At 37.8% G+C, this 22145-nt stretch overlaps 1 protein-coding gene across 1 annotated transcript; it reads right to left on the reverse strand.

Annotated features, from left to right (window-relative positions):
- Nucleotides 1-1926: 1926 nt before the first annotated feature.
- ghdc (GH3 domain containing) lies at nucleotides 1927-21477 on the reverse strand. The gene is made up of 11 exons (XM_067429998.1): nucleotides 21349-21477; nucleotides 20653-20916; nucleotides 19189-19385; nucleotides 18640-18834; nucleotides 16099-16218; nucleotides 13053-13350; nucleotides 11708-11897; nucleotides 11063-11134; nucleotides 10609-10742; nucleotides 2798-2886; nucleotides 1927-2709 (listed from the first exon to the last, which is right to left on the reverse strand). The coding sequence occupies exons 1-11, from the start codon at nucleotides 21422-21424 to the stop codon at nucleotides 2488-2490; spliced, it is 1857 nt and encodes a 618-aa protein (XP_067286099.1). The 5' UTR covers nucleotides 21425-21477; the 3' UTR covers nucleotides 1927-2487.
- Nucleotides 21478-22145: the final 668 nt, after the last annotated feature.

Here is a 22145-nt window from a genome sequence, read left to right on the forward strand (position 1 = left end):
TACCATCACTCGCAGCAATTCCACGTGCGTTTCACAAAAATGTACTTAACATGAACGCGCGAGAACGCGCTCTAAGTGCTACTTAAGAGTCGCTGTCCATTTGCGAAGTGCTGAAATATAACCTTATATGGAATCGTTTCCTCTGAACGGTTCACCTAATAATTGTCATTTGATGTGGATTAGCAGTCAAAACACGTCTATATAAGCAAATACAGGCTGAGGCACTGACAAAATGGCTGAAAAAAAAGAGGGGGGAAAAAAGATACCTTTCAAAAAGACGAAATCAATATCCTTCTAGAGGAGGTGGAGCGGGAAAATTAGCGGGAATTATTTTCAACAGATTTAAAGGGCATCGTACAAACAAAGAGAAACAAAACATCTGGGAGGACATTGCTACCAAATTAAAAGTTAAAAGTTAAATGATTAGTTAAAAGATCGGGTAAAGAGGTTTGCAAGAAATGGCAGGATTTTGCAAGCCTGACAAAAAGGAAGAGGGCACTGCAGAGGAATGTCCAATACATGGCTGGTTTTCGTGCACGTCAGCAAGTCATATAAGTTTATCTCTCCTATTTTTCCCAGTTTTTGAAGTATATTTTCTACATTACTTATTTTATTCTTTTTATCTGTCATTTAATTCAGATGCGTATTTGTATTTTTTGTTTGTTACCTGCCCTCATAAAACAACAACAACAACAACAACCTTATAGTATTATCACCATGCACTTGAATAAAGTTAAAGGTGTAATCTGCCGGTTGTCCTGTAGGTGACCTCATAACCCTCTCTTCTTACGATACATATAGAGCTTTACGATTACTCCAGAGCACTCGTAGATCTATGATCATTTTCAAGTGCTACTTAAGTTACGATGCTTTTGGGAAACATACCTTAATAGTAAGATTACTCGTACGATCGTTTTTACGATCAACGTAGGCAACGTGTGTGTGGGGGGGGGGGGGGGGGGGGTTAGCTGACCACTATAGGTGTCAGTTTGTTTATTGTAAAACCACCCAAACATAAACCTAGCGTTCTCACAAAGCGTGCTTCGTCATTCAAATGCGCTAAAGGTTACTCCATTGTTGTTCTATGTATAACGTTACACTAGTCTGACGTGCAAAACCGTTTTGCTTGCTACTGCTTTTTAGTCGCACAATCGTCCATAAACCAAATCATGTCCTCATAAACTGCGAGTAAACACACACAAATGTTGACAGGCTACTAAATACAGTCCATACCACAGAGACGGACGTCCTGCTGTTGCTGTTTCTCCTGTTCAATTTATTTCAGCCTCCGGATCTGATTCTGGATCATATATGTATTAGTTGAATCTGGGTAACGTTTTCTTCTCCACGCTTGAGGGCGTCACCGCTTTGCGCACTCATCATTCTTTAGCTCTGCCCACATGATACGCCTCCAGGCGCTCGTTTTTTTCCGGAAAGACTCGGTACAGCCTATATTTCTTTTATAAATATAATAAAACTAAATACTTTTTGGAGATATGAAGGATGCAATACTACTCTATAGGTACTCAAGTTTGACTGAAACTGAGTGTTTCACCCCCCCCCCCCCCCCCCCCCCCTTTAAGAGATACCATTTGTTTTGAGGTTTCACCAGAACAACTTCTCAACAACTGTCTTTAAGAATTATCAAATTTAGCACTCTTATGGAAATATATTTTGCAGTTATTTAAATCTTACTCAGTCATTTTCAAATTGTTTGTTATAAATCAACAATTGCGGAAAATGTTATAGGGTTTCTAATCAAAATACTTTGACTTTGTTACATTTCATACATGTCCACTGTCGAGGACACAAGACAACAAAGATTTATTTGTATTTCTTTTTTTACATACAATAACAATTATTATTTGTAACAATAAATTATTACAAAAATTCAAATTTATAATATAAAATAATTAATTGATATAATATGATATAATTTACCTCAGAATGAGAGAAATCTGATGTGCCTAAAAAGAGATTACCAGTACTGGCAGTGTTGCCAAGTCAACTGGAGTTGGGCTACTGTAACACTGTTGCTGCGGGCTGTTTTAAATGTCCGCTGGTTGAAGCGACCCCAATTACATGATATTTAGCCCAGGGAATGCGAAAGTATCCCCCCCCCCATGTTTTGCGCTAGATATGATTAGCAATTGGGTGGGTTTTGTTGTGAAAACCTGGCAACCCAGCGTATTGGGGTCCTTCAAGATCAAGAAGCATCACCCTAAGAAGATCTGCAAACAAGTTTCCCAAATGATCCTTGTGACCTAAATCGGTTGGACAACTCATGCCCCTGGTTGAGCCTGTTTCCATGTTCGGCTGGCCTTTATGCTGAAAACGGAAAAATGTGACAAATGCACATTTTTACACTTTTCAGGGAATTGCCCAACCAATGGATTATTTACAGTAGTCTCTGCATATACAACTAGGATAGGAGAAACCATTTCAACATTGCCAAAAATTTAACTCATTCATCTTTAATTTAAATGCTCATGAGAAAGCCCTCTGCAGTAGAAAGTCTGCAAACTCTCTCCTACGTATCACACGCTGCATTTTGAAGGTGTTGGACGAAACATTAGAGAAGGCCATCATGCGATCTTTCAGTTCTTGGAAAGTTCCATCGCGAACGAGCTGAACTCTCATTGGTCCGATGCTGCCCTTCATCCTGAAGGATCTGTAGATGTCAGAGTCCTCTTGTAGGCTGTGGTCTAACTGTTGGATTTGAAAAGCATTCGCAAATATGAGCAGTTAAAGGGAAAGGTTTCTTAAAAGGTTTTAAATGAACATTATAGATAGTCACCTTGTATCTTTGTTCTTCTGAGAGGTTCCTCACACCCTTTAGCTCAACAAACACAAGATAATGTGGCTGAGATATTCCAGATGCACTGCCTACAGCAAACACAAATAACAATTTCAATGAAACTTTACTTCATGAATTTACCTTTCAGTATTATACACCATGTGCAGAATTATTAGGCACATTGATTTTCTGATTATATTTTTTTTCCAGGCACACCAATTCCAAACCACATGACATTAACCTTAAAGGGGTGGTTCCGTGTTTTTTTTTTTCCTAGGCTTGGTTGTGTTTATGGGGCGCAGTATAACATGTCTTAATAGTTTTTTTTATTCTTATATTTTACCTTATTCCACACTGCTGTCTCCACTGTGCTTTGAACGGCTCATTTGCTTCCTGCTTTTATGAAACTCTCCCTCCGAAAAACGCAATGGTCTTAGAGTAAAAAGTGAGAAAACTAAAAGTAAAAAAGTGAAATCGCATGCAACCACCCCTTTAATAACGACTATTCATTTTGTATTTAATCATTTATAAGTGATATATAATTGTTTATGAAGGCTGGAAACGAAAAACACCTTATATTCAGGTTTGCAGAATTATTAGACACTTTCTTTTAGTGATAAAATGAGCCAAAAAAGAGATTTAACTCAAACTGAAAAGTCAAAATGTATAAAATAAACATGAAAAGGATGAAATGCTCATTGGGTCAGCAGGGTCAGACAGGTGGTAAAGAAAAGACACATTAACTCCAAAAGAATGAATATTTAAGTGTAAAACCATTAGGAACCCTTTGGTCTCCAGTGCCACCATTTTCCAGAACTGCAACCTACCTGGAGCCTCCAGAAGTGTAAGGTGTCAGGATCTCAGAGACTTAAGTTAAGTAAAGAATTTTATAAGAATCACAAGCTTATGTGTTAAAGTGTAAAATACATGAAGAAGTGTTCTGTGAATACAGAAGACTTAAAGACAGATGACAGATGACAGGTTGAGAATGACTTTTGAAGGACCAGTATGACATCCTCTTGTACCACTGTTTGAAGAATCCATCTACCAGAATCTGGCAGTAAATTTTGGGGGTTCATTTTTAGTCCATCTCCTTTTCTGTTTGTTTTGCAGAAATGGACTAAAAATGAACTCCCAAAACTTACCGCCATATTCTGGAAGATGAATTCTTCAAACAGTGGTACAGTGCCTTGCAAAAGTATTCGGCCCCCTTGAACTTTGCGACCTTTTGCCACATTGTAGGCTTCAAACATAAAGATATAAAACTGTAATTTTGTGGATATTTCAAACTTTTTTAACAAATCAAAAACTGAAAAATTGGGTGTGCAAAATTATTCAGTGCAGCAAACTCTCTCCAGAAGTTCAGTGAGGATCTCTCCAATGTTGACCTAAATGACTAATGATGATAAATAGAATCCACCTGTGTGTAATCAAGTCTCCGTATAAATGCACCTACACTGTGATAGTCTCAGAGGTCAGTTTAAAGTGCAGAGAGCATCATGAAGAACAAGGAACACACCAGGCAGGTCCGAGATACTGTTGTGGAGAAGTTTAAAGCCGGATCACCCCAGAGACCCGCTAAAAGCTTTTCCAAGAACCCAAACTCAACCTAGACATTATACAGATCCTGTATACCCAGTCCCTCCTTTCCCTCCTTTCTCTAACGGCACATTCCGGAGACCCTTTTTGAAACTCACACGAAGATCTCGTACCAATCAGACACAAAGACAAAAACCCTGCGATTCAATACCATGAAGTAATTCCCAATCGAAATTCATCATACACTATATGTATTATGTATGTTTATATAGCCTATGTGTTTCATAGCATCAAACCGTTAGGCTACCTATTTGGGCATGTTTTGTCTTCGTCCTGGTCGTAACAAGGAACGACCATATTAGGCCACAAATATATACCAAAGTATGTTGTGTATTCTCCTATAACCTGTGTTGTTTGGCTATATGACCAACGTTTACCACATATGAATATTTAGTATCTCCTACCCCAGCCATGGGAAAAATATGCTATTTTATATCGGTGTAAGGGATAAAAGATTTCCATCCTCATGATGCAAGGTAAACGTGTGTAAAATGTACTAGAGTTACACTATGGAAGTTAGAACCTTAAAACATTTAAACTAACTCATGAAGAATATCAACACGTGTTCGAGATGACGTCACACTAATGATATGTACGAACAGGAGACGGGCGGGAGAAAAGCCCACCACAATATCCGATTGGCCCAAGAAACTTGCGGGGATGGACTCCAAGACATGTTTAAAACCAAGGATCAAATGCTTTGCTTCTCGTCTTCAACTTGTTGTTCAACAAGTTCAGCGTGTGCCTTGCAGCAACCCAGGCTGCTCTAACCCATGCTGGTCTTGTCACCTATCTGCCTACACGGGCCGCCGCACTCAGAGCTATCAAGAGCTCTTCCAGAAACTTCATTCCACTCCGTAGTAAACCTCACCAACGAAACTTCGTCCCGGAAACGCACCCAGTCGGTGCTCCCTGGGACGCAGAGAAAGCCCGTCGCATAGCAAAGCTGACGCTCGTTCCAGTGACCAGAAAACGGCACGTGTGGCTTCATCAGGCGAAGCCACTCATCCACCGAATGAACTCAAACGCCTTCCCACGCAAACAACATCATCGGCCGGTCAACCAATCAACACCGCAGCAACCTTATCCAGAGGAAGAACGCACCCCAGGAACAAGCAAACGCAAGTACAATACTTCATTGTGGTTGAGCTGGTGAAACTCTGTCTAGCAGACAAGCTACGATTAAGTTGCTAGAGTGTTGATTCTCTCAGGTGACGGCTGGGAAAGTGTATAACATACCACATCTCTTTTTCCGTATGAACGTATATTCTTTTGTGTGCGAGTAGTTTAGTGTTGTGTGTATTAGAACAGATAAAAAAAAACCTTGTTTTCAGTTTTCATCTATACAGGTATCTTGTGCTTTGTGTTCATAAGTTACTGCCTCAAACTGTATGACCCTTGTTACCTAAGCTCACAAACAGTGAACATAAAGTGAATGATATTATTGCCGTTGGCCACGGGTAGTATCATGAGTCGAAATTGATCAAATACTGTAATTTCAACATATCGGCAGACGAATAGTTGCGGTAAATGTTAATTTTGAATTGTTGTTTATGTAAGGTCGGTTCCTTTCACTGTAATTCAATACCCCTCTTGAGTTATTTGATCCGAATCAATTCCTACACCCCTGATCATTTTGGATGAACTGCAGAGATCTACAGCTGAGGTGGGAGACTCTGTCCATAGGACAACAATCAGTCGTATACTTCACAAATCTGGCCTTTATGGAAGAGTGGCAAGAAGAAAGCCATTTCTTAAAGATATCCATAAAAGGTGTTGTTTAAAGTTTCCCACAAGCCAGCTGGGAGACACACCAAACATATGGAAGAAGGTGCTCTGGTCAGATGAAACCAAAATTGAACTTTTTGGCAACACTGCAAAGCGTTATGTTTTACGTAAAAGCAACACAGCTCATCACCCTGAACACATCATCCCCACTGTCAAACATGGTGGTGGCAGCATCATGATTTGGGCCTGCTTTTCTTCAGCAGGGGCAGGGAAGATGGTTAAAATTGATATGAAGATGGATGGAGCCAAATACAGGACTATTCTGGAAGAAAACCTGATGGAGTCTGCAAAAGACCGAGACTGGGACGGAGATTTGTCTTCCAACAAGACAATGATCCAAAACATAAAGCAAAATCTACAATGGAATGGTTCAAAAATAAACATATCCAGGTGTTAGAATGGCCCAGTCAAAGTCCAGACCTGAATCCAATCGAGAATCTGTGGAAAGAACTGAAAAGTGCTGTTCACAAACGCTCTTCATCCAACCTCACTGAGCTCAAGCTGTTCTGCAAGAATTTCAGTCTCTCGATGTGCAAAACTGATAGACATACCCCAAGCGACTTACAGCTGTAATCGCAGCAAAAGGTGGCGCTACAAAGTATTAACTTAAGGGGGCCAAATAATTTTGCACGCCCAATTTTTCAGTTTTTGATTTGTTAAAAAAGTTTGCAATATCCAATAAATTCATTCCACTTCATGATTGTGTCCCACTTGTTGTTGATTCTTCACAAAAAATTACAGTTTTATATCTTTATGTTTGAAGTTTGAAAGTGGCAAAAGGTCGCAAAGTTCAAGGGGGCCGAATACTTTCGCAAGGCACTGTATAAGAGGATGTGATGCTGGTCCTTCTCAATCTCAAACTATCTGTCTATAAAGTCTGCATGTATTTTAAACACTTCAGCTTGTGATTCTTATTAAAGGGGGGGTGAAATGCTGTTTCATGCATACTGATCTTTTTACACTGTTAAAGACTTGGAATCCCATACTAAACATGGACAAAGTTTCAAAAGTTAAGGTGGACGTTTGATGGGAGTATTTCTTTGTCAAAAATACTACTTCCGGTTAGTCATAAGTTTCGGCAAGTTTTTTGAGATCATGCGTCCCCTTTGACGTTAATGGGGGCGGAATTTCCTTGTATGGGCCTTACGGACAATTCTACCGGAAGCGCGTGAGAGAGAGAGAGGGAGAGAGCGAAAGCAACAGGCTATGCCCATCAAAGCGCTGGCTTGTAGGATGCTGGACAGGTGATGTGCACATAACAATGTCACCAAAAAAGTGCGTTTTTGGTTGCCAGACCAAGACAGTCCTGCACAGATTCCCCAAAAACCCCGCGTTAAGGCAACAGTGGATGTAATTTGCTTTTCCGGATCAGCAACTGAGTTGCGCGAATGTTTATATCTGTTCGCTGCATTTCGGTGCCGACTGTTTCATAAACAAGGCCCAGCTCGACGCCGGATTTTCCCGATCGCCTAATGCTGAAGGATGGAGCAGTCCCAACGATAAAGGTCCCAACGTTAGTACCGCAGGCTGTGAGTAAGACTGCTTCAAATGTCTGTGTTTTTGACTATGCTCATCAAGTAGCCCAAACATGATCACGTATAGTTAATTGATCAATGGAGCATGCGATGTGTAGTGCGTGTACATTTGTTTAGCTGGCCACTATATGTGTAACTTTATGTTTGTGTATTGTAAAAGCACTCCAAACAACAATACACAAAGAGGGGGGAAATATGTTGAACTAAATAAGCACGCTTCTTTATTCAAATGCGCTACTATTCCGTGTCTTTTTTTGTGAACACTAGCCTGCTGTGCAAAACCAGTCCGCTTACTGTCTACACAAACCACGCGTAAACACACAAACACACGTGCACAACTGCACTTCCCACATGTACACCTTCAAAGACAAAAATACGACGATATAATTCAAGTATAAATATGTAAATAACACAAGCCGCTAAGCATATTATATAGTTAGTGTGTAACTTGTACCACATAGAGACGTCCTGCTCTAGTCGTTTTTGCTGCTGCTCCTGTTCAACTGCAGCCTCTGGGTCTGATTCCGGATCATAGATGTATGGCTGTATCTGATTAAAAGCCATATTTTTATTTTGAATAAAGTTTTTTTCCCGCTGTTAGGGATGACACAGCTTTACGACGCACTCGACTCAACACAATAGCAGCGGCGCGCACACGTCATTATTTAGCTCCGCTCACACGACACGCCCCCACCCGCTCGGCTTTTTTCGGAAAGACTCGGAACAGCGCATCTTTCTTATATAATTATAAAAAAAATAAAGACTTTTCGGAGATATGCAGGATGCAATGCTACTCTATAGGTACTCAAGATTGACATGACACTGACTGAAACTGAGTGTTTCACCCCCCCTTTAAGTCTAACATTTAGTCTAAAACTACAATAACCATCATGTACAGTCTTGTTCAAAATAATAGCAGTACAATGTGACTAACCAGAATAATCAAGGTTTTTAGTATATTTTTTATTGCTACGTGGCAAACAAGTTACCAGTAGGTTCAGTAGATTGTCAGAAAACAAATGAGACCCAGCATTCATGATATGCACGCTCTTAAGGCTGTGCAATTGGGCAATTAGTTGAAAGGGGTGTGTTCAAAAAAATAGCAGTGTCTACCTTTGACTGTACAAACTCAAAACTATTTTGTACAAACATTTTTTTTTCCTGGGATTTAGCAATCCTGTGAATCACTAAACTAATATTTAGTTGTATGACCACAGTTTTTTTAAACTGCTTGACATCTGTGTGGCATGGAGTCAACCAACTTGTGGCACCTCTCAACTGTTATTCCACTCCATGATTCTTTAACAACATTCCACAATTCATTCACATTTCTTGGTTTTGCTTCAGAAACAGCATTTTTGATATCACCCCACAAGTTCTCAATTGGATTAAGGTCTGGAGATTGGGCTGGCCACTCCATAACATTAATTTTGTTGGTTTGGAACCAAGACTTTGCCCGTTTACTAGTGTGTTTTGGGTCATTGTCTTGTTGAAACAACCATTTCAAGGGCATGTCCTCTTCAGCATAGGGCAACATGACCTCTTCAAGTATTTTAACATATGCAAACTGATCCATGATCCCTGGTATGCGATAAATAGGCCCAACACCATAGTAGGAGAAACATGCCCATATCATGATGCTTGCACCTCCATGCTTCACTGTCTTCACTGTGTACTGTGGCTTGAATTCAGAGTTTGGGGGTCGTCTCACAAACTGCCTGTGGCCCTTGGACCCAAAAAGAACAATTTTACTCTCATCAGTCCACAAAATGTTCCTCCATTTCTCTTTAGGCCAGTTGATGTGTTCTTTGGCAAATTGTAACCTATTCTGCACATGCCTTTTTTTTAACAGAGGGACTTTGCGGGGGATTCTTGAAAATAGATTAGCTTCACACAGATGTCTTCTAACTGTCACAGTACTTACAGGTAACTCCAGACTGTCTTTGATCATCCTGGAGGTGATCATTGGCTGAGCCTTTGCCATTCTGGTTATTCTTCTATCCATTTTGATGGTTGACTTCCGTTTTCTTCCACGTCTCTCTGGTTTTGCTCTCCATTTTAAGGCATTGGAGATCATTTTAGCTGAACAGCCTATCATTTTTTGCACCTCTTTATAGGTTTTCCCCTCTCTAATCAACTTTTTAATCAAAGTACGCTGTTCTTCTGAACAATGTCTTGAACGACCCATTTTCCTCAGCTTTCAAATGCATGTTCAACAAGTGTTGGCTTCATCCTTCAGCCTTAAGAGCGTGCATATCATGAATGCTGGGTCTTGTTTGTTTTCTGACAATCTACTGAACCTACTGGTAACTTGTTTGCCACGAAGCAATAAAAAATATACTAAAAACCTTGATTATTCTGGTTAGTCACATTGTACTGCTATTATTTTGAACAAGACTGTATACAGTGTACAGGAAAAAACTCCTCTGCACCTTACTCCTGATTTCTATCAACATAGGGAAAGTAACTCATTTTGTTGTAAATTTAAAAGTAATGCATTAATTTACTCACTACCTAAAAAAACAAACAGATTACATAATTCACATTACTCAGTAATATTAGTTACCATTACATTACATTTAAATACATACCATTACATTACATTCAAAACACGAAAATGGCAACAAGCACTAAAATGGTCAAAGACATCCCTTTAGAGCATCTTCACAAGAAATCAACTAAAAAACAGCGTAGGTGACACATTCGGTGTGAATGGCTATTTATTCCCATGAGACAGCAATAGCTGAGTTTTCTCTAAAAATGAAGTTACCTCCTAAAAAGTGTCTCAATTGTAGGTGAACATCTACATTTTTATATATTATTTTAAATTGTAATGAACTTGGAACATTCCTTTAAATGACAATGGACTTGATGAAACTCAAACATTACCTAGAATTCCGCTCTCAACACAGCTGTAGTCTACGAGTCTGGCTCCTGGCCACTGTGTCACTGCCCTCTTAAGAGCCTTCAAAAACAGCGATTCAGACACTTTCTCACCACGCACGCTCAACATCTGACCCCGCCTGAACACACGTTAAAGAAACGATAACATAGAAATATGATCAGTGCTTCTGAAACATTACATTGAAAAAATGGAAGGGCATCTATAAGCTACAGGATTCTACAGGAATGGAGCTACAGCAGAAAACATGGCCTATTGACATTCCACACTGGTGATGTAAATATCAGCTTCTTCAAGGTAAATATAAATATCATGTTATTGTAACAAGAAATTAAAATATATATTTTTACTATTTTTTAAATAGTGTTGTGCAGTGTATCATCTGAGGACACTGTGTATCACAGTATAAAAAACACTAGATTAGATAATAAGCATGCATACCTATACTGAAACTCCACTTTTGGACACTGGTTATGAAACCCGACTACTTTCACAACATCTCCAATGCGATACCTGAAAAACAGAGACGATCACTTAAGTAAAAGTCACTTTAGTTATTGTTTCACTTTTTGTTTTTTGCTTAAACATCCATTACACAAATACATGGAATCATCTGGAGTGTCTTTAAAGGGATAGTTCACCCCAAAATGAAAATTTGATGTTTATCTGCTTACCCCCAGGGCATCCAAGATATTGGTGACTTTGTGTCTTCAGTAGAACAATGAAGAACAAATGAAAATGAAAGAAAAATGTAATGAAAAAAAAGAACAAATGAAGCCGAATTCAAACCGATCGTTTCGTATCTTAAGACATAAATGTGTCGTCACAAGCCGCAGGGTTTAATATGGATTTATCTATGCATGTTTTTTTTTACTCTCATAGATTTTGTTACCATCCACATACGACTGACAGACTGCAATGGTTGGAGTTAAAAATCTTATTTTGTGTTCTGCAGAAGAAACAAAGACACCTATATCTTGGATGCCGTTTGAGTAAGCAGATAAAAATCAAATTTTCATTTTTGAGTGAACTATCCCTTTAAAGCAGTTTTTCTTAACCGTTTGACTCCAACCGTTTGTACCTGACCTGAATAATCCTGAGGCGTTGGTGACCAGCAGCTCATAGTTGTGTCCTTCCTCAAGCTGCTCTATCAGGAGTGTTTTGGGCTGCTCTAAATCCAGATCCTCCTCTGGTATAAACTCACAGAACATGGAGCGAGGACACAGGAGATACTGTCTGCTCTCCTGCAGAGGCCACAGGTTCACACCTATCAAACCTGAAACATGAATTACAGACTATTACACACGATTAACACATTCATGTGAGCTATATTTGCTTCAAGTATATGCCATATTTTCCAACTTTGCCAGACAGAGTTCTCAATAATGTTCTAATTCTCAATAAATGTTTAAAATTTTAACCCAGCACCTGGACAGAGATAAACTGCTAACTGAAAGGAACAAGACACTCAACTATAACATCTGTTGCTGCATCAAATTGCTCTGCATTGGCATAAAATTTGCTGAAAAGCTAGACACATCCAAAACCAGTTAATAACAGTCAATTGAAAATTAGAAAAATCATTGAAAATGTGGTCTCTGCCATTTAAATTATAAAGAATATAATTATAAAGACATATAATGGTATTTTACAATGTTATATTTAAATACATTTAAACTATATACATAGTAGGAATTTAATTCAAATAACTATTTAACATAATACTGTTAATAAAGACATGTATAGAAAAACAGGACTATTAAAACTTCAGTTAGTGGATTGTGAAGTATTCCAACTTTTTGATTTTGAATTTAATTTCATTCCCAAGGTCAGAATCCAGTGCATGACATCAAGGTGAATGTAGCATCACTTACCTTCAGAAATCTAAGGGAATATGTTATGAATAACAATAAAAATGTGAAAAATCAAGGCCTAACATTGCTCATTGCGTTAATATATCACAATCCAGTTCAGAAATGCACACACTAGGGTTTTCCTTCTGAGGAGGCAAAAAAATGAATGAGAAAGTAATCTACAGTACAAAAAAAAATTAAGAAATATTAAAAAAAAGTGTATAAATCTCCTGTTTTTCTAAAGAGGCTTTTTTTTTTAGAGGTTTAAAGTTTCAGTAGGAGGCAGCATCTCTCTTGCTTCCCTTTTATGTCATGCATATAAGCACAAATGGTGGTTTATAGTATAAAGCACATTATAACCTGAAATGACTTGAAAACATAATCTGTGAGAGTTTTTTAAGTGAACAGTCAGTTTAGTGAAATTAAAGGTATATCCCTGTCTGTGACCATCACGACACCTGCAGTGTGTACAGAGATTTGATGACTGACAATCCAAAAATGAGTTCTAAAATGGACATTTCGGCTTCTCATTTTTGAACACACAACTAGTACACACATGCAGACTTATACAAACACACCTTCAGTGGCAGCGTAGAAAGGGGAGTAGAACGGGACATCTTTACAGTAGTGCTGTCGTAACATCTCCCCATAAATCTGGTTTGAGCCCGAGTCCACTGCCAGGGCCAGGTGTAACTTCGGCCATAATCTGAGTGCGATACCTTCAAAGCCATTCTCAAACTGGGCTGTGAGCTCAGTGGCTCTCATTGGATCTGGCTTCATCAGCTTCTCTAGAGCACAGCGCACGTCAGCCTTCAGGTTCAGACCGGAGTTGATCCTGCCCACTTCCACGTCAACAACAAGATCTTTCCAATGTTCCTAAATGCAGACCAACACATGGGGTCTATATTTAGTGTCAGTAATAAACCAATGTATATCAAGCATAGTGAGTGCTTATGTTGTACTCCATCTAGCTGTATTCAACAAGAGAGCATGTTCGAACAGTTCCTTAAAAAAGTAATAAATAAATAAATAAATAAATAAAAATAAACCAGGAAATAAGTTTTATAAAAAACACGTATGCATTTCTGTTCATCTGATAGCTTTATACGGTTGAAACCTTTAAAAACAATGTTTTAAGATTTATTGACAAAGAGAAGAGAATTATGATATGAAAACGAGAATAAAAGAGAATTTATGAAAACAAATGAGAAATATCTGAGATTGTGCACTACTTTTTAAAGGGCTTATATAATGGTACATGCACTTTTACAAGCTGATTGTATGGAAATGTGTGTTGGCAGTGCCTGTACACAACCATCCTATAATGATAAAAATCCATCAAGTGTTTTTTTTTTTTATCTCCTTATATGTTGTCCCGTCTCAAATCGAGCCGTTCGACCATGTGATGTCACACGCCCCTCCCACGACTGTTGATCGACAAGCAGCGTTTCAACACAGACCTGCCCGGAGCGAGCTCTGTCATCAGCACAGTCTGCAAAGTTCTTGGGTGTAATAATGAACACAGCAGTCATTCCAATGTTCCTAAATCCCAACCCGATAAAGACGCAGTGGCTGAGTTTTGTTTTCGTCAATGCTTTTATGTCTGCACGAACCGCAAAGCATTTCTCACCAGACTGCTTTATAACAGAGGGTTAGTATAAAGCAGGTTTTGCTAAGAATCTGCTCCTGTATAAAGATCTGTACCAGCTATTTGTGTTCCTGCTGCAACTCCATAAGAAGTAAGTGTAGTTTGAAATGCTTCACGATGAATGCAGCTAAAGTTTAAAAGTTAAATTACGGCACGCTTCCTATGTATGACATTCTCAATATAATTCATAATCACACGTTTATAATGAACAACTCATTATACAGTGAGGAAAATAAGTATTTAAACACCCTGCTATTTTGCAAGTTCTCCCACTTAGAAATTATGGAATGGTCTGAAATTGTCATCGTAGGTGCATGTCCACTGTAAGAGACATAATCTAAAAAAAATATCCAAAAACCACAATATTTGATTTTTTAACTATTTATTTGTATGATACAGCTGCAAATAAGTATTTGAACACCTGTCTATCAGCTAGAATTCTGACCATCAAAGACCTGTTAGTCTGCCTTTAAAATTTCCACCTCCACTCCATTTATTATCCTAAATTAGATGCACCTTTTTGGGGTCGTTAGATGCATAAAGACACCTGTCCACCCCATACAATCAGTAAGAATCCAACTACTAACATGGCCAAGACCAAAGAGCTGTCCAAAGACACTAGAGACAAAATTGTACACCTCCACAAGGCTGGAAAGGGCTACGGGAAAATTGCCAAGCAGCTTGGTGAAAAAAGGTCCACTGTTGAAGCAATCATTAGAAAATGGAAGAAGCTAATCATGACTGTCAATCTCCCTCGGACTGGGGATCCATGCAAGATCTCACCTCAATGATCCTAAGAAAGGTGAGAAATCAGCCCAGAACTACATGGGATGAGTTGGTCAATGACCTGAAAAGAGCTGGGACCACCGTTTCCAAGGTTACTGTTGGTAATATACTAAGACGTCATGGTTTGAAATCATGCATGGCACGGAAGGTTCCCTTCTTAAACCAGAACAAGTCCAGGCCCGTCTTAAGTTTGCCACTGCCCATTTGGATGATCCAGAGGAGTTATGGGAGAAAGCCATGTGGTCATATGAGACCAAAACATAACTTTTTGGTCATAATTCCACTAAACGTGTTTGGAGGAAGAAGAATGATGAGTACCATCCCAAGAACACCATCCCTACTGTGAAGCATGGGGGTGGTAGCATCATGCTTTTGGGGTGTTTTTCTGCACATGGGACAGGGCGACTGCACTGTATTAAGGAGAGGATGACAGGGGCCATGTATTGCGAGCTTTTGGGGAACAACCTCCTTTCCTCAGTTAGAGCATTGAAGATGGGTCGAGGGTGGGTCTTCCAACATGACAATGAACTGAATCACACAGCCAGGATAACCAAGGAGTGGCTCTGTAAGTAGCATATCAAGGTTCTGGCGTGGCCTAGCCAGTCTCCAGACCTAAACCCAATAGAGTATCTTTAGAGGGAGCTCAAACTCCATGTTTCTCAGTGACAGGCCAGAAACCTGACTGATTTAGAGAAGATCTGTGTGGAGGAGTGGGCCAAAATCTCTCCTGCAGTGTGTGCAAACCTGGTGAAACACTACAGGAAACATTTGAACTCTGTAATTGCAAACAAAGGCAATTTTTCTCAGGTGTTCAAATACTTATTTGCAGCTCAAATTTCAAATTGATAAAGTTGCACAGATCTGTCCTCAGAGACTCACGTCGCCATTCTTTCGCCTCTACTGTTGTCAAGGCAACAGCTCCACGTGCCGGCCCACAAAACAGAGGGGCGGGGTCATTTGTCATTTAAAGCTGTATACACTGAAATGGCTTGTTGAAAACAGAGCTGTTTTTGACCCGGTAAAATTAGTGTTTTCTTACAATACTAATGAGAATTTTTAATTAATGTATATTACAAAGTTTTCATTTAGACACTAAAAAATCATATTAACTTGTATTAGAATCATAGAATCATATTAACTCATATTAATGCTTATATAATTATTCAATGAATAATGTAATAACATTGTACCTGCAGGGCTCTGAAGGCATAAAAGACAGTAGAACAGAAGTTGGATTCCAGCATGCCGAGGTTACGGTCCTTCAGGCCAAACAGCAGATGCAGATACAAGGCGTCTCTCTCATTCAGTACCTACAGACAAAACAAACTATATTTTTTATCTTCTGTATACTAGTGTTCTGATCAGATAGAATCTATGGTTAAACACATTTCATTTTAGTTGAACTTTAATCCAAAGTTTCTTCCAGTGCATGCACAGCAGCATTGTGGAATCGAGCTGCAGGACTTGTACTTGATTTAGATTCAAGTAACAACATAAACAAACATAACAATCGCACATAATCAAAGAAGACTTGTGACAACTTGGAAAGACTTGTAAGCAGTCTCAACTGACAAATGAGAGTTTCTTTGAATAACTAAATTTGAGTTGCTTCAGTTTTTTTACGTTTTACGTTTTACGTTTATTGCGTATACAAAATAAATAAATCAATGATTTACTGACTACAGTCAAGGCTGACAATTCTGATTGACTAACATTTATTATACTAAATTATGCAGATGATTTTATTAGGTCTCAGCATTTGAATTAAAACTGCAGTAACAAGTGTGTGTGTCACATGCCTGTCCTGTCTTGTGTGCACATGTGGGTTTTGTCATGTCTCCGGTCTACTGTCAACCCCGCCCTTCTTGTTATCTGATTATTGGTTTATTTGCCCCACCTGTTCTCCCTCATTATCTGCCTTGTTTGTTCCCTTTATAATCTCCTTGTGTTTGTCAGTCTGTGTTGGATCCTTGTGTATGTTATGTCTGCGTCTTCCGGTTCCCCGTGATTTCTCTGTTGGTATGTTTTTGAGTTATGTTACAGTTCTGATTATGTGTTTTTCCCCCTCGTGGGTTTTTGTGTTGAGTTTATGTTTTATTTTATAATAAATTATAATTTTCTCACTGCACTTGAGTCCTCGCACCAATTTCCTGTTTCCTCGTGTCCGTGACGTAACAGAAGGATCCAACCCAGACTGACAAACACAAGGAGATTATAAAGGGAACAAACAAGGCAGATAATGAGGGAGAACAGGTGGGGCAAATAAACCAATAATCAGATAACAAGAAGGGCGGGGTTGACAGTAGACCGGAGACATGACAAAACCCACATGTGCACACAAGACAGGACAGGCATGTGACAGTGTGTTCATCAGAGTTTTAGTTTTGGAATTGAAATAGTTTGATTTATTTTCCATTAATTTAGTTTTTAATAATACTTGTAATATTTGATACAGTTAAATGATTACTAAGTACTCAACTGCACAAAATATATAACACTGGCCTAGTGGTTTTTGGATATTTTACTGCAAAAATACTACAAAGTGCACCTTTAACAGATTACAGTTTTCACACTGCACGCATTCGGTCCGTCAGTGCGAAGTGCCGCGATCGTTTTGCACTGAGTCTGTTTTGCTGTGCTGGACGGGCTGAATTAAAGTAATAGCGCACCGTCTGTATTAAAACAAACATGTATTGACACATATGGATATAATGTAAGGTGTACTCTGTTTCTAAGTCAACACATGGCTTTTTGCCATGGGTAAAGCAAGGAAAAATGGATTTTAGCTTTAGGTAAACAAGTGAAATAATGGAAAGCACTCTTTTCTGGAGGTGGAAAAAAAGTTCTTTATGACCTGCAGGATTTTTTTTATTAAAGATTTTAAAAATGAAAGAAAAAACGAGTTGACTGTTTTTGTCTATTGTAAGTTCTAATTTAAAATGTTTGTTATTTTAACATAGTCTATAGCCTGTTTCTAAGGTACTAGGCTATATAAATATAAAGTAATGCATTGAATAAATGTAGTGTGTTAAAGCATATCATCTATAAAAGAGTGTAGACCTTCAAAGAGAATAGCAATGATGACAAGCCATGTTCAGTACCAACTTTTGGATTTTAAATAAAAATAATGATTATGTGTTAAACAGGCATGAGAGGTCTTCTCTATCCCCTGAGAATGTTGACATCCTAATCTTTTTTTCATTTTTTTTTATTTATTATATGCTCAGGCCCTTTTTCACATCAGGTTCAGAGTAAAATGTGATTTATTCAGCTGGTTATTTATTTATTTTATATTTGTCAAAACCATAACCATATAGGTTATGCTAACACCAAAAATTTTCATACAATAAATGGAAAGCAAATAAAAATAGACTCCTCCCCCTTTTTTTTTGATCCGAAAAATGATCCGATCCGTGACTAGTGATCCGTGATGTTATCCGAACCGCGAGTTTTGTGTTCTGTTACACCACTAACTAGGAGTGCTTCTAATCTCTTATCAGCTAACCAATCACAACACATTTTGCATTTCGAAAGGAGGGGCTTGATAGGGTGCTGAAATATTGTAAAATATGTGAAAAAAATGTTTTTTGAACAATCAAGCATGAAAGCATATTCTGGTACACCCTAAAAACAAAATCAAGACTTCGTAAAAGAGCATAATAGAACACCTTTAACATTTGCATATATAATCACTAAATATCATGTTAATTTCATATTCATCTATCCCCTACCTGAAAGACGGGTGCTGGTGTGGTGTACAGATGCAGCATGTGTCTAGAGGAGGCAGGGGTTGAGGAGTTGGGGCCAATGGGAATACCTGCCTCACTCTGACGAAAAAGAGGTGAGTAAAAGAGCTTCAGGGTCTTCTGGAGACAGTCAGTGGCTGGAAAGGCTTTTCTCATAGCATCTAGACAAACAGTCACCCCCTGCCAGAACAAGTGCAAAAAAATATTGACACTGTAGCAAAGCTTTAAAGCATCTCGAGCCATAGACAGGGAAACACCCTGGACAGATGGCCAGTCTATCACAGGAATACTACTTTCAGAAATTACAGGATGACACACAAAAAACAAAAGTGACATGCACGCTTGCAAAGCTACATTATCACTAGTAAATACACTTGAGAACTAATGATCATATTACTTTCCTTGATCAAAAATGCAGTAAATTAGTTCAGCTTTTAGATATTTAACCCTTGCAACAAGACCAAACTTGTTACTAGTCGGTCTGCATTGGCCCATTACTTCTAAAACTCTATGTTAATGTTAATGTTGTGTGACCTGTAGAAAGAATTCTGTGTTGGTGTCTCTGGTGCTCAGAAGCATACGGCTGGATCCAGACGTTCCTGATGTCATTGCCAAAATAAGAGGCTTCTCCGATATTAAAACCTTCTGCTCTCCTTTAGCCATCCGCTCAACAAACTTTTCATAATGGTCATAATCCGTGACTGGATGGCGCTGTCGAAATGTTTCTGTGTCTGAAATGATCAAATAAAAAATGTCTTATTTAATGACAATGGTGACATGCCTCACAGGTTATTTCCATTTCCTTAAACCCAAGAAGTAAAAAGTAATTGCGCCAGATACAATACAAATTTCTTTTCTGTGAATTTTTTCAGTGAAAATATACTATTATAAAACTATGATTCTAATATGTACATAACTAAATTAAACTATGTTATATATATTATACATAAATTGTACATCTATTATAAATTAACTATTAATTTCAAACCCTTCAGGAGATAGAGTGATAAAAACAGCCAAATTGGCCGAATTAAAGATTTAAAAGCTATGAAAACTTTATGCTGCACTTTTAATAAAAACCTTATGTATTTAATACTATAATACAAAAATAATATATTTATTATGCATTTAATGCATAAATAATACAATTAATAAATAAATAAATTATAAATGCATGATTTCATATTTATTATTTATTTATAACATTATAAATTAATAAATAATTATATCAATGTAATATATATACATATATAAACGCACCTATACACATTTGCAAAGTTATCACAAATTAAAAAAATGACACTGGGGTATGGAGTAGATTGATGTAAAAAAAAAAAAAAAGTAAAGCATTTAGCAAAAGGCTACAACATAATAAAAAGTAACACTTTTTTTTAAAATCCATCATTTTTCCAAACCACTTTTATAGGGTTGCGAGGATGCTGTATTACAGCTTCAAAACATCTCGGGCCATAGACAGGGAAACAACCTGGACAGATCACAGGAATACTACTTTCAGAAATTGCAGGATGTCATACAAAAACAAAAGTGATATGCACGCTTGCAAAGCTACATTAAATTATCACTAGTAATTTTTCTTTAATAAATCACCTGAAATGAAAAAACCCAGGTGTTACTGTTAAGGCATCAGATAAACTCTGTCAGTCCACATTACTTCAGTGTGGTAAAAACTGGACATTGGCCAAACAAATAAATGAAAATGTAAGAGGCTTTAGCTAAATGGAGAACTAAAATGTCACCCTGTAAATATGGTGGAAGCCAATAGACTGAGAGGCTTTGGATCAGGAGAGTTAATTATCTTGTAATTGACCATGCCAGAGAACCATTATATCAAAAGTAGGGACTTTAAATATAGGGTCCCTCACCCGGACTGCCCCCTTTTTGATATTTTTAATATACAAATTTGGTTATTATTATTATTATTATTATTATTATTATTATTATTATTATTATTATACACGTGTCGAAACCTTTAATCACCTTTAATTGATCCGAACTCGTACAGTTTGCCGTAGACTGTGTCGGAGTGTTTGCGCAGGCGCTTGAGCAGAGTTTCCTCCTGAACGCGATGAACGTCTTGGGTGTCTTTCTCCAGTCTATTTCTCTGGCGATTCCCCAGCCAGCACACCGCTTTCCCAGCCACATACTGAGACAAAAGACTCGGTATGGATCGATTATCGATCTTTAACTTCCACAGAAGAGCCATACAGCAAAGAAACAGGAGCAGAATTGAGCCTGCAGGAGCTGTTACACAAGAATACAACAGCATTGACTGTGTCTGAAAGGAAGAGGGCGCCAAAACACTACAACATATATATATATATATATATATATATATATATATATATATATATATATATATATATATATATATATATATATATATATATATATATATATATATATATTATAAACAACAATTTAGATGTACTCAAAGAAAGCCTGGTGACACTAAGTTAAAAAATAAAAAACGTATTTTTTTTATGTCAGCTCCTCACCAAGAGCTGTAGCGGTACCATAGTACTTCGAGGCACAGCACTCCAAATGATACCATGGTGAATGTCCATATAGCATGATTATCATGTTTCCTTTTGATATTATCTGTTACGGTCAACGCTACAAATTCTAAATATATTATATATTTATGCCATCACAGAAATGGTCGCACAAACTCACCACATGTAATGGTCACGGCAAATACAGCAATAAAACATGGTAAAATTATCCACAAAAGTTGATGTGTCTGAATCATTGTGACGGACACTATTTTTGAAAACTGAAACCAAACATTGACAACAACTTCTTCTTCTTTTGTGCAACGGTAAGCGCAAGCGCGCCACCTACTGTTCTTGTTTACTGCTGCCACCAAAGTCCTTCAAAGGGTCAAGAGGTCCTCACTGCAGAGCCGAATGACGTCCAGCTCCTCTTCTCTGGACGTCATGGGTTAAGCTGGACCTAGTCCAGCTCCACCTCTGTGGATCTAATATGTGGAGGAATAGTTATTGATACGTGGTTGGACGTTCTAGACCAGGGGTTTTCAAACTTTGATGATGTCAAGGACCCCCAAATAGGATGAACCTTAATAGGGGACCCTCTTCCTAAAATCCATCTATATATTTTTATGTATGCATTTTTTAAAAAAACTGTTAGATAAATAGTAAGTGACAGTATAAATACAACATATAATTTCCAAACTTAAATTGGCTACGTAATGTTGGATGTATAACCCTGAAGAACATTTTTAATTAAAAATGACTTGTATAACCAACTTTCAAATAAAAGTCAGCAGCTCACATACTGAGCACACGGAAATGTAACAACAGATTCACTTCTAATTTATTAATTAAAATTAATTAAATTAAAATTAAAATAAGTAAACACATAATTTGGTTATTTTAATATGTTTTATTTTAATAAGTACATATTAAAAATACAAAAACAATATAAGAAAGATACAAATAAAATTAACAGGG

Source organism: Pseudorasbora parva, chromosome 21, assembly GCF_024679245.1.
Source record: "Pseudorasbora parva isolate DD20220531a chromosome 21, ASM2467924v1, whole genome shotgun sequence".
Taxonomy (NCBI): domain Eukaryota; kingdom Metazoa; phylum Chordata; class Actinopteri; order Cypriniformes; family Gobionidae; genus Pseudorasbora; species Pseudorasbora parva.

Coding starts and splice junctions, on each gene's coding strand:
- ghdc (XM_067429998.1), bottom strand. CDS start 21,424: ATGATTCAGACACATCAACTTTTGTGGATAATTTTACCATGTTTTATT. Junction 20,917..21,348: donor TGCCGTGACCATTACATGTG/GTGAGTTTGTGC, acceptor CTTGTGTAACAG/CTCCTGCAGGCTCAATTCTG. Junction 18,835..19,188: donor ACACAGAATTCTTTCTACAG/GTCACACAACAT, acceptor TTGTTCTGGCAG/GGGGTGACTGTTTGTCTAGA.